General features: G+C 40.8%; 1 protein-coding gene across 6 annotated transcripts in view; it reads left to right on the top strand.

Moving 5' to 3' along the window:
- Positions 1-12,773, top strand: part of NFAT5 (nuclear factor of activated T cells 5) — a 182,225-nt gene that overhangs the window by 83,516 nt on the left and 85,936 nt on the right. For all 6 annotated transcript variants that reach the window (XM_068260758.1, XM_068260761.1, XM_068260757.1 and 3 more), the window contains exon 2: positions 604-729. In XM_068260758.1, the coding sequence (XP_068116859.1) occupies positions 604-729 (126 nt within the window). The remainder of the gene's footprint in view (positions 1-603; positions 730-12,773) is intronic.

Below are 12,773 nucleotides of genomic sequence, written 5' to 3' on the forward strand. Positions count from 1 at the left end.
ACAGCCACGCTGCTGACAAACAGCTTGGTAGAGCTGGCTGTGTTTATCTCTATAGTGTCAGTCTGCTGCTCTCCCTGCCTCCTGCAGAACTCCAGTCCCCGCCTGCATCCCTTCCCTCCCTGCTGATTGGAGGGAAGGGACCGGGGCAGGGACCGGAGCTATGCAGGAGGCGGGGGAGCAGCTGAGACTGACACTACAGATGTAAACACAGCCTCACAGCACGGCTGTGATTTATGAGGGATTGCAGAGTGCAGGGGGACCTTAGTGGGGTTTGGGATAGCAACAGAGGCTGGGCTGTATAGGCAGATCCAGCCTCACTATGCAGATAACATTCTTTAAACACACCTCAGGTTCTCTTTAAATATTGATACTCGTATCTGGGAAGAAAGGGGCCATCCCTCCTAATAATTCAGTACAAAAAAACCTTAATCCAAAAATGGATGTGTTGGATATAAAATGTTACATTTCTGAAAGCTAATACTGATCAGTAAGAAACAAACGGTTTGGCTTCACAAGATTTGCATGTTATTATAGGTCTATCAGAGGACTGGTTACCTTTTTCATACTGATATACTGACTTCTCCTCTTTTTTTTTTTTTTCAGAATCCGTTTATGACCTTCTCCCAAAGGAACTGCAGTTGCCCTCTTCGCGAGAGCCCTCTGTCGCCCCCATGAGTCAGACAAGCGGAGGTGAGGCAGGATCGCCTCCCCCGGGCGTAGTCGCTGCTGGTACGCAAGGCATTTTCTGTTTTTCTCCATACATGCGTCTTCCGTTTCTCTGTTTCCTTCGCTTTTTCCTTTTGGTCCATTTTATTACTGGCTCAAATGAGCAGTGCTGTCAAAGCTGAATGCAGGGATATTTTATGATGCCGTGCACAGGGAAAAAACAGAACATCTGGAGGTTCCACACTGACCGTTCATGCCTTGTAACATTGTAACATCCTAGTTTAATAGTTTGTTTGAATTCACTGAAGCTTAGCCCGACTTGACCATTTAAATTTCCCGTAATAACGTGTGTCCAGGAGCCCTCACACTAGGCCCAAAGTTTAAAGTGTGTGCCAAGGCATTTGACACTAGCAACTTGACAAAGGCCATAGCAGCTGAAACAGCGGGCTTTTGCTGCTGTCATTTTAATATGACTGTTGAGCTAAGTATAAACGCCATCAATACATGGTGTGGGACCGATCCGTTGGAGAAATTTGAATTTCCTAATCTGTTGCCATGACACTCCAAGAGCGTTGGGGGGGGGGGGGGGGGGGGTGGGGTTCGGAGATCATCAGGGGCTCTGTGTGGCTAATATTGTGGTGAAACCCCTCCCACAGTGTGATGTCAGGACCATGGTGCTGACAGTTTCCTGTTTGTGAACCTCATTGCATTGTGGGAAAAAAACAGTTGTTTACAGCTGTTTCCAACTGCCAAAAAAGCAAGCAGCATCTCCTTCCACTGACCTCACCTGCCAGCAGTAAAAATGTCACCATGTGATAAACGTGAGAATGTAAATCAGGGAGAGGAAAGATTTTACAGTGGGCAAACACTGACTAAATCATTTATACAGAATGAGTCCTCTTTAAAAGGATTGAACTACATCCCAATCAATAGCTGATACGCCCTTTCCCATGAGAAATATTTACCTTTTCTGAAATAGATCATCTGGAGGGCCTGTGTGGCTGATATTGTGGTGAGCCTCTTCCCACAGTGTCATGTCATGGCCATGACAGTTTCCTGTCTGTGAACTTTGTTGCATTGTGGGAAATGATGGCTGTTGCCAACTACCAAGAATAAGATCATTCCCTAAATATAAACATTACTGAGAGCTGGAGAAACAGTTGCCGTCTGTGTCCTCTATATTTAAGCAGTTATGTAATAAAGTAATATAACATAATACGCCTCCTGCCACGTGATCTCTGCATCTAAACCTGCCCAACTTCTCGCCCATCTCCTAGCAGCTTTTTATTGCCATATAAAAGCTAATTATACTCTCCAGTTTGGTTTTGCTTAATTTTATTGCAATCCGATGTGCTTTCCTTTTGGTAAAGCTACGTACAGTATTTCTTTTTTGGTTAAATAAGCCCATTAAAAAGTTTTAATTGCATGAAGTTATTGTAATGATGTGACTGTTGCTGACAGCGTCTCCATATTCCATACTTCTGTACGTTGCTGCCCTGATGTTATGTCACAGTCATGTCACTGAGTGGCCCCAGAGGAGCTGACAATCTAATCCTACCATAGTCATAGTCTAATGTCCTATTATATTATTATTATTAATATTATGTATTTATATAGCACTGACATCTTCTGCAGCACATTACAGAGTTACATAGTCATATCACTGAGTGTCCCCAGAGGAGCTCACAATCTAATCCTACCATAGTTATAGTCTAATGTCCTACCATATTATTATTATTATTATTATTATGTATTTATATAGCACTGACATCTTCTGCAGCACATTACAGAGTACATAGTCATATCACTGAGTGTCCCCAGAGGAGCTCACAATCTAATCCTACCATAGTTATAGTCTAATGTCCTACCATATTATTATTATTATTATTATTATGTATTTATATAGCACTGACATCTTCTGCAGCACATTACAGAGTACATAGTCATGTCACTGACTGTCCTCAGAGGAGCTCACAATCTAATCCTACCATAGTCATAGTCTAATGTCCTACCATATTATTATTATTATTATGTATTTATATAGCACTGACATCTTCTGCAGCACATTACAGAGTACATAGTCATGTCACTGGCTGTCCTCAGAGGAGCTCACACTCTAATCCTACCATAGTCATAGTCTAATGTCCTACCATATTATTATTATTATTATGTATTTATATAGCACTGACATCTTCTGCAGCACATTACAGAGTACATAGTCATGTCACTGGCTGTCCTCAGAGGAGCTCACACTCTAATCCTACCATAGTCATAGTCTAATGTCCTACCATATTACTATTATTATTATGTATTTATATAGCACTGACATCTTCTGCAGCACATTACAGAGTACATAGTCATGTCCCTGGCTGTCCTCAGATGAGCTCACACTCTAATCCTACCATAGTCATAGTCTAATGTCCTACCATATTATTATTATGTATTTATATAGCACTGAAATCTTCTGCAGCACATTACAGAGTACATAGTCATGTCACTGGCTGTCCTCAGAGGAGCTCACACTCTAATCCTACCATGGTCATAGTCTAATGTCCTACCATATTACTATTATTATGTATTTATATAGCACTGACATCTTCTGCAGCACATTACAGAGTACATAGTCCTGTCACTGACTGTCCTCAGAGGAGCTCACACTCTAATCCTACCATAGTCATAGTCTAATGTCCTACCATATTATTATTATTATTATTATTATGTATTTATATAGCACTGACATCTTCTGCAGCACTTTACAGAGTACATAGTCATGTCACTGACTGTCCTCAGATGAGCTCACACTCTCTAACCCTACCATAGTCATAGTCTAATGTCCTACCATATTATTATTATTATTATGTATTTATATAGCACCGACATCTTCTGCAGCACATTACAGAGTACATAGTCCTGTCACTGACTGTCCTCAGAGGAGCTCACACTCTAATCCTACCATAGTCATAGTCTAATGTCCTACCATATTATTATTATTATGTATTTATTAGCACTGACATCTTCTGCAGCACTTTACAGAGTACATAGTCATGTCACTGACTGTCCTCAGATGAGCTCACACTCTAATCCTACCTTAGTCATAGTCTAATGTCCTATCATATTATTATTACCTCGCTCTCCTCCCACTTCTCATCCTACTCTGACTGCATGCTGTTATTGTAAACCCGCTACAAACATGCCGCCCCTGTAATATCTGCACCTGATGCAAGTGTTTCACCTTGCTTCATGAGAGAACCGGCCCTGGGCATACTGAAAGATAAACTCCTATCTGAATTAGTCTGGAGTGTCTGTGGAGATGTCATGGCACAGATTATCTATTTATAAATCTTTCGGCCCTCATCTATTTGATGATTTGCACCGTGTATTTGAGAAAATCTATGGCGGAAATAACTGATTTGACGGCAGAATAATAAAAAAATGAACTGTAGTGTAAATAACACAATGGATAAAATTGCTTATTTTACAATATTAATTTATACATTATTTGGTCAGTGTTTGTTCCATTGTAAAATCTATCCTGATTTACATTCTGAAATGTATCCCTGGTGGTGACCTCTTCAGCTCTGCCAGGTGATCTGTACAGAATGTTTGGTTACTGGGAGGAGAATCCCCCATAGCTCATCAGCCTAGGCTAAATATCACTGGCAAGGCGGGGTTACATAGTTACAGTTATTTGGGTTAAAAAAAAGACATATCCACCGAGTTCAACCAGAAAATAAAGTACAACACCAGCCGGCTCCCTCATATAACCCTGTTGATCCAGAGGAAGGCACAACACCAGCCGGCTCCCTCATATAACCCTGTTGATCCAGAGGAAGGTGAAAACCCCTTACAAGGCATGGTCCAATTAGCCCCAAAAGGGAAAAATTCCTTCCCGACTCCAGATGGCAATCAGATAAAATCCCTGGATCAACATCATTAGGCATTACCTAGTAATTGTAGCCATGAATGTCTTTCAACGCAAGGAAAGCATCTAAGCCCCCATTAAATGCAGGTATAGAATTTGTCATGACTATTTCCTGTGGCGATGCATTCCACATCTTAATCACTCTTACTGTAAAGAACTCTTTCCTAAATAAATGGCTGGAATGTTTTTTTCTCCATGCGCAAATCATGTTCCCTCGTCCTTTGTAAGAGCCTAGGGACAAAACCAAAGCATGCCAATATACAGCAATAGATATAGGAAGCGTTTCTGCATTCTACTATATGTAACTACAGTGCCTCTTTAAAGACGGCCGACATACAGCCAGCACCTCCCCGGCCTCATTCTCTGACGTGAAAGCTGCTAGTAACATAGTGCATGTGCATAGTAACCAGTCAGCTGAATCCTCTGGACTCTGACCAAGTGACATCACGAAAGTCAGCTGCTCATTGGTTGTAGTATGGGGACACTGACTAGATTTTAACAGGCATGTTATTAACCGAACAGCTCAGTCCTTGCCGTTTTGGAACTCTTAACTGGTTATTACTGCCCAGATCTGCCTCGTATCCCCTCCTGAGTCCATGCTTTGAGGCTATGGGTCATTTCCTGGCCTGTGCATATATTCATTTGTATCCTGTGATAGATGACACATAGCTTCAATGAGTCACATGTCTGCCCCTTAGCAGCTGTATACGATATGACTCTGTATCAAGAACAGTATTAAAGCATTTACGGCTTTGTGACAGACAGCATTTGCTAAGTAGGGCCTGATCAACCACAAGGCAACCTAATTAGATGCCTGGGGCCTAGTGGGTATTAAGGGGCCCAGCTCCAACCTCTCCTGACCCGTTTTCCACTTCAGTTTATCAAAAACACTATTGGAGGAAGCCAAGGCTACTTTGCCATGGGCCCCCATTGTATCTTAATCTCTATACCGTTCAGTGCAAATATATTTGTTAGGAGTTCTTCCTGATAATAAATTATTTTTACGCATTCCTTTATGCTTTTAAGTAACTAAAAGTACTTACTTAAAATTGTTTTTAAATCCTTGAAATATTGTTATGCTTAGAATTTAGTGGACTGACTGTGGCATGCATAAAGCATGATCAGATCAGTATTTAGGGGCAGGTGGATTATGTCACAAAGGGACAGGGCTACTTGTCTGTAAAGGCCAGGCTAAACAGGTAGCCTTTCAGTTTGTACTTCAATACCGCCAGAGTTGGAGCTGCTCTTATTGAGTATGGTGAGGAGCTCCAAGGGGAAGGAGCAGCATGATGGAAGGCTCTGGTTCCAAAGGTATTGAGGTGGACTCCCAAGGGAGGGGCGATTATCAGATCTTTCTGTTCTGAGGTTGTGTGGTGTAGAAAGGGACACCTATTAATAAGCGAAGTGTGCAGGAATAATTGACAACCCTTCTATACGTGGCACTTAGAGCAGGTTCCCAGTGGTCCAGGGTCGATGTATAATAGAATACTTTACAGCACTGCTCATTTCGCTGTCCCAGGCCAGTAATATTTCTGAAGATCTGTGGCTTTGTTGTGTTATTCCAGGCTGATCCACCCCATAAAGCCTCTCTGAAGTTTGTTTAACCCCCTCTTGCTTGATCTGCAAACTTTGTTACGGCATATCCGATCCCCCCCCTCCCCCCCCCCTAAATCTCGGCAGCTCTGCCATCACACAAGAAGGCCACAGACAGCCCAGTCTCCTGTCTTGCTTGCTAACTTGTTATATGTAATACGAATAGCCTAATTCATTACATGGAATGTATTGTGCGTTGCCTCAATGGTTTTCCATCAATGAGACCCAGGAGGGCAGAAGCTAAAAATAAAGCATCTTGTTTATATTGGCTGCAGTTAGTGCTGGTGATTACAGATTACGGTTATCACACGACCCTCGCTTGGCTTGATTGCCTTAGTAAATCAGTTCTGACAGTCTTTGGTTGGCACAATGTGAGCTCGGCTTGCTTGGGGGTTAGAGAAGGTATTCTTACATTTTTAGTAACGTCTCCGACACACTGGAGCCCACTGGAAAGGAAGCATGACCTTGGCTGCTCAAGGTCTGAATGTAAACTTTTCTTGTTGGTTTATAAAAACAAAACTATTTCTGTAGTCCCAGATTTATATTTATAGATTGAGGATATTTTCTTTATTACAACGGGATTTCCTTCGTATATTCCGAGGAACATTTCATTCTGGTTTTAGCGGCTTGTGGTTCTCAGTTTAACCCCGCCAGAAGAGTTTTTCGGCAATTTAGGATCAAGTGTCAGGATTTCCACGGCGTGTCCCTCTTGGGGACACAGACAGAATTAAAGGTACTTGTTTCAGTGAAGAGAGTGGAGAAATTCAGATAAAACATTTAACATTTCTTACTTTATAGAGATGTTTTTGTCCCCTAGTTTCCTGCGTGATGTATGTCACATGAACAGGAATTAAGACGTATTAATCCTATTATGGTTGGGGCCACCATCTGAAGGCATAAAAATGTTCCTTTTTAAATCTCCCTTGGACCCTACAAGCTAGGTAAAAATATTGCCCTATCTTGGTATTATCTACACCCCCCCCCCCCCCCACCACCACCACCCTTTTAAAAAAAAACAAAGTCGAAACAGATGACCTTAGCATTATCAAAACAATGAGTGTCATTGCATTGTCCCCTCAGTAGGCTTTGATTACAGAACAATCGATGTCTGCTCTGGAGTTGTATTTAGCTTTATACCCAAACCACCCTAAAGTAGGTTTTCCAATTTGATGTATTGGTGAATAATTGCTTCTTCGGTGGTGGTTTGTTCAATTCAAGAAAAAGATTCTCCTGTATGATAGAATTTTGATGCCACAAATGAAGTGATTGGGTTGTAGCCCTCTTAACCTCCCTGGCGTTATGATTATTTCCAGATTTAAGGTCTAAAACCCATACAATTTTTTCACAAGCTTTTAGACCCTAAAAACAAGAAGAAAAATATACCTCAGAGAGGTCTGCAGCAGCTCCTGCATGAAACTTACTCTGGCACGGAATTACCACCCTGTTCTGCGGCTTTCCGTCTCGAGCCTGACTCTGGATTACTGCTAAGCAGGTTTTTAACTGGGATCTAATGCAGTCTATGCAGATTCATCAGATGATCATTCTTGGGCATCAAGGTGACGTTCTAGCCTCTTGTCATATGACCTTGTGTTCTTCAGCCAGTCTTTCATCTTGTAGTGTGCAGGTAAGGCTGCACCAGTCCCAGGTGGAGCACACAAAGGTCTGCAGGTCTTCTGACATCAGATATGTGATGGCCTCAGACAGGCAATCTGTGAGGGATCAGGTCCACCTGGTAACTTGCAAAGGGAAAGAAACTGCAACGCCTGAGAGTAAAGTATGAAGTAGCATCTCCTTACAGTTGGGGGGTTGTCTCAATAGAGACGGTACCCACAACCCCGGGTGCTTTGAGATGGCATTCACTTGGGGTTTTCAGTGTAAATGCACACTACATGTTTCAGGGTCTGATCCCTTCCTCAGTTGTACTTTTAATTGAATAAACACAAGTTTATGCCTGTAGAGTGCCACCTGATCTCATTTCTTATTGCCTGTATGAAACCAGTGTGGTTGAACTTTTGCCTATATGAAATTCTGGGTGAACTTTTGACGTTTATGTAAATCTTGTGCTCGTCAACTTCCTGTCTGCGATACCGCCTCCTCCTAGTAGGTGGTATTGCGACTACACTAGTTATGGGTGGGAGGCGTCATGGTGACCATACTTGTTTTATGATAGGCTCCCTGGCTGTGGCGGTCACCTAAGAGAGAGAGAGGTAAAATAGTGTGAACATAGGAGGAGGCTATCGAAGTTTATGATTTGTAGCTGTACCACTAGTAGGAAGAAACTCAGATAATCATGATGAGATCATACAAAGCCTCTGGAGATGCACGGGGTCATGGATGATAACTGAGCAGATACCAGAAAACCACAGCTATGTTTTAGTAGATCAATCATTTAACTGTAATGATGCAATTCAAACCAATGTCTATAGTGACATCCTGATTTAATTACAGTAGCTGTGTGGTCTGCATGTTGCCCATCCCCTGCACGTTGCATGTCGCTCCTCTAGGCTGTGACGTGATGTGTATAGAACGTTCCCCCGGAGGACATCTGTGAGATCACTTGCATGTTGCAATGGTTCTAGGAGGACCCGTTGATGCTTCTCTCTCGGAAAGTTTCCAGATACTGGTGCTGAGAATAGACATTCCAGTTTTACATTGTTTATTAATAGGGCAGAAATCCCGGTGAGGCCCATAGGAATCTGGTCCGTTTTCCTTTCTGAAACCAAAACCTCAGGGCTTGGTTAACTCTTAGGGTAAATCAATCAGTCGCGTTACATGGCTCAAGTTCTGTAACTTTCAGGTCTGAAGCAGGAAATGAAGCCTAAACCTGTTCTGGCCAACAGCTAGCCATTGTGCACAGTGCATTTCCATGCAACTTTGACACTGCTCCCTAGTCTCAGATCCCCAATTATTTCGTAAACTTAAAGGAACACTATCGATTAACATGTTTTTTAAATCTGGGATTGAGAGAGTTCCTGAAGTGCTGGTAAATAATTATGTATACATTTCACTTGCTTATCTCTTTTGTTTACTGTATCAAAATCTCTTCACTCTTAACTAATGGCAAGTCTGCTGTAATCTGATGAGGGTAGGGGGAATTCCCTCACAGTGCATCTGTTAACCCTGTGTGTGAGAGAAAGCTCTCAGCAGCTGCCTGTGTCCTGTGTCTCTGACTGAAGTGTCTGAAGAGAGCAGAGGAAATGTAACTTGTTATAAACATTTGTAATTTTCTGTGACACCACAGCTGTTTATACTTTTTTTTTTGCTTTCAGAGAAAAATACCCTGTAGTCTGATATGCAAAAAAACAACACTGGCTGTGCATTGAAGCAGACACCCCCTTTTGAGAATGATTTGTTCCAATAGTGCTAAATCCTACACACAATGAAGTAAAGCTTTTGCCTGTGATATTTAACATGAAAAGTAGGAAAATGGTTACACAGCTACTTAGACATTATTTGTACATTGTCCTTTTAGAACCCTTTGTTTGATAGTGTTCCTTTAAGTACAGATGTAGCTGGAGTTCAAACGTAAACCATTCTGGTTTTATAATAATATAAAGTTTTGGTTTAGTTTGTTCTTCAGTTGTACTGAGCACAATCGTATGGCATTTAGGCCTGAAATTCAAGGCGTAAACATGCAAAGCTTAAACAGGCATGTGAAAAAGAAAGCATACACATTGTACTTCATGACAACAATACTGACAGATAAGTGATTTATAATATAGCAAATATCATGCACCGTTTGCATTTTGCAGTCAGCAGTGTGATTTAAGTAAACATACATGGAAATTGCTCATGTGGAAAAAGCAAGCGGACCTCAACATTTATCACTGCCTCAAATTATTAATATTTAGTATTTACCATATATAGCGCCGGCATCTGCCGCAGCGCTTTACATAGTATGTAATCTTGTTACTAACTGTCCCTCATAGGGGCTCACAATCTAATCCCTACCATAGTCATAGGTCCATCGTGGGGGGGGGGGGGGGGGGGTCAGTTAGAGGCAGCCAATTCACTTATCTGTATCTTTTGTGGATTTTGGGAAGAAACCGGAGTGCCCGGAGGAAACTGAAACCCATGCAGACACAGGGAGAATATAGAAACTCAGAGATGGCGCTATCCACTACGCCACCCGTGCCCACATACCTACAGTTAGAATCTGAAATATTAGTGGGTAAAAAATAATCGGAACATTGTTTTAGAGGGTCTTGAGAAACCTATCTTATTTAACCCTCAGACATTTAGTTTGATTTGCTGTTTGGGGTTGACCTGTATGGTATCGTATAACTGAGATCAAAAGCTTTCTCTGAGGCCTTCAAACATTAATTTAGAGGTGCCCATGAGGTGACTATGAGAAGGGGTTCAAAAAGATCACACAAAAATTGGACAGTACTCACTCCAAGGTCTGGAAGTCCTTTTGCAAATGAGGAAGCAAAGTCATTCAAGCAAAGATCAGCCCCAAAGCCACACCATTGACACCTAGATACAATCCTGTATTCAGTCCTGGTTTGTTTTATTCTTCCTCAGTACTCTTGTTTGGTCTCGTTTGCAAAGGTGTCTTATAAAGGTTCATTGTAATGTACAGATAATTGAAACCAATACCCACACTTCATCTTTACACTCTCCTCCACAACTGCAGCCAATATATTGCCTCGAACACTCCATGCAATTTCCTGTTAGATTGACGGTTGAACTGATAATTTCCTACAGGTCCGATCTAATTACCAATTGTTTTTTCTGATCGATTTTGTATAGAAGTGATTGGAAAATTGATCAGAAAAATGATTGCAAATCAGATCGGACCTGCCGGGATTTATCGTTTTGACTGTAGATCTGATGGGCAATTGCTGAAAGGCACACTGGGCTCATGACTAGGACTGAGGCAACAGGGCACTAATATTTGAAAACCTGCAAACTAATATTTAACATAAATGTAAGTAAGAGATTGGCACAAATGTTTGAACCAGTTTTTTAGGGTATGCATTTTTTTGAAAGGGGGGGATGAAAGGGGCATATGACTGTGGAAACTAAAATATTTTGGCGTGAATGTGCACTAAACCATTATGAATTTGACCTAAAAAATTCCATGTGATAATTGGATTGCTTTTTTGATATTTGCTGGGATGCTAGCTGTTTTCTCTATTAATACAGTTAACTTGCATTCTAGCTCCGCCACTCAGAGGCAGGCATCGTATGGTGGGTTGTGTGACTATGTCTGTCTATCAATAGTGAAGACAAATATTGCCAGAGACACTAAACCCATCCAAACTCACCCAGGGTATAGGTCGGTCTCGTTTTCAGACTTCTTCCTAAGCCTTTTATTTATTTATATATATATTTTTTCTCTCTTTGTATTTTTTTTCTTTCTTTTTTTTCTTTTTTTTTCCTTTGAATAGTGGATTGATGATGAATGTTGGCAAAATGTTCATTTGACAATGTTTTTTTTTTTTTTTTTTTTCACATCACAATAAAAAATTGACATGAGCCTAGAAAAATTATTTGGCTTACAAGTTTTCACCGTGGATTTGTGGCCACTTTGCTTCTTGTAAAATTAATTATTTAATGGGTTTAGGAACACACTAATTGCTTTTTGTGATATAAATTATTTATTATATAACAATATTTATATGCAGCAAATTATATATTTACCACATATATATATATATATATATATTTAGCTTTTTAGTTTCTTTTTTTAAAAGGTGATTCTAACATATAAACACCTTGGCAAAACTATTAGCATTTCTTCTCTTAATTTGATTAGAAAAGACATTTCAGACCTGTTCAAAATGTTAATATTTCTTTTATTAATACCTGCTCAAGGTAAAGTGCCAAAAAGCAGCTGTTTCAACGTTGTTGCACTTTTTGCATTCTGTTATTTTATATATTTTTGCCTATTTCAAATTTTGTAAAATGGGAGCAAATATTTGTAATCTTCATAACCTTAATTCAGAGAACAGCATAATTAACCTAGATTACAAAACTCATGCAGATGTATACATACCAAGGCTAGGTTCACAGCGGTCAGTTGCATAATGCACGCGTTCTAATGTGTGAACTGCAATGGAGACATAGCCTTTAATGCAAAGCCTGCATGTAGCGAGTTAGAATAACGCAATCCGCTACAGCACAGTACTGTTAACAGCCCCATAGAGTTGTATGGGCAGTGAGGACACGTTGTACTATTCTGCGATGCAACTGATCGTTGGGAACCTAGCTCAGGCATTGGCAAACTTGGCCCTCCCGCTGTTAAGGAACTAGAAGTCCCACAATGCATTTGCCTTTGAGTCATGCCTGTGGCTGTAAGACTCCTGCAATGCATTGTGGGACTTCTAGTTCCTTAATAGCTGGAGGGCCAAGTTTGCCCATGCCTGACCTAGCCTAAGGCTTTTTTGATTTGTAATTATTTAAAAATGTATGTGCTTGTAGCTTCTCCAATTACCTGGGAGAGAAAATTGTCCTCTTGCAAAGGACGTTCTTCAAGTTTTCAATTTTGTGAAGAAGAATTATCACATTCTGAATAGTTCGGCAGAATGTTTCACTGATTTCTTTAATATCTTCTTATAAAAACTTCTACTTTTATCGAAGGGTATAT

Source organism: Hyperolius riggenbachi, chromosome 11 (assembly GCF_040937935.1).
Source record: "Hyperolius riggenbachi isolate aHypRig1 chromosome 11, aHypRig1.pri, whole genome shotgun sequence".
Taxonomy (NCBI): Eukaryota; Metazoa; Chordata; class Amphibia; order Anura; family Hyperoliidae; genus Hyperolius; species Hyperolius riggenbachi.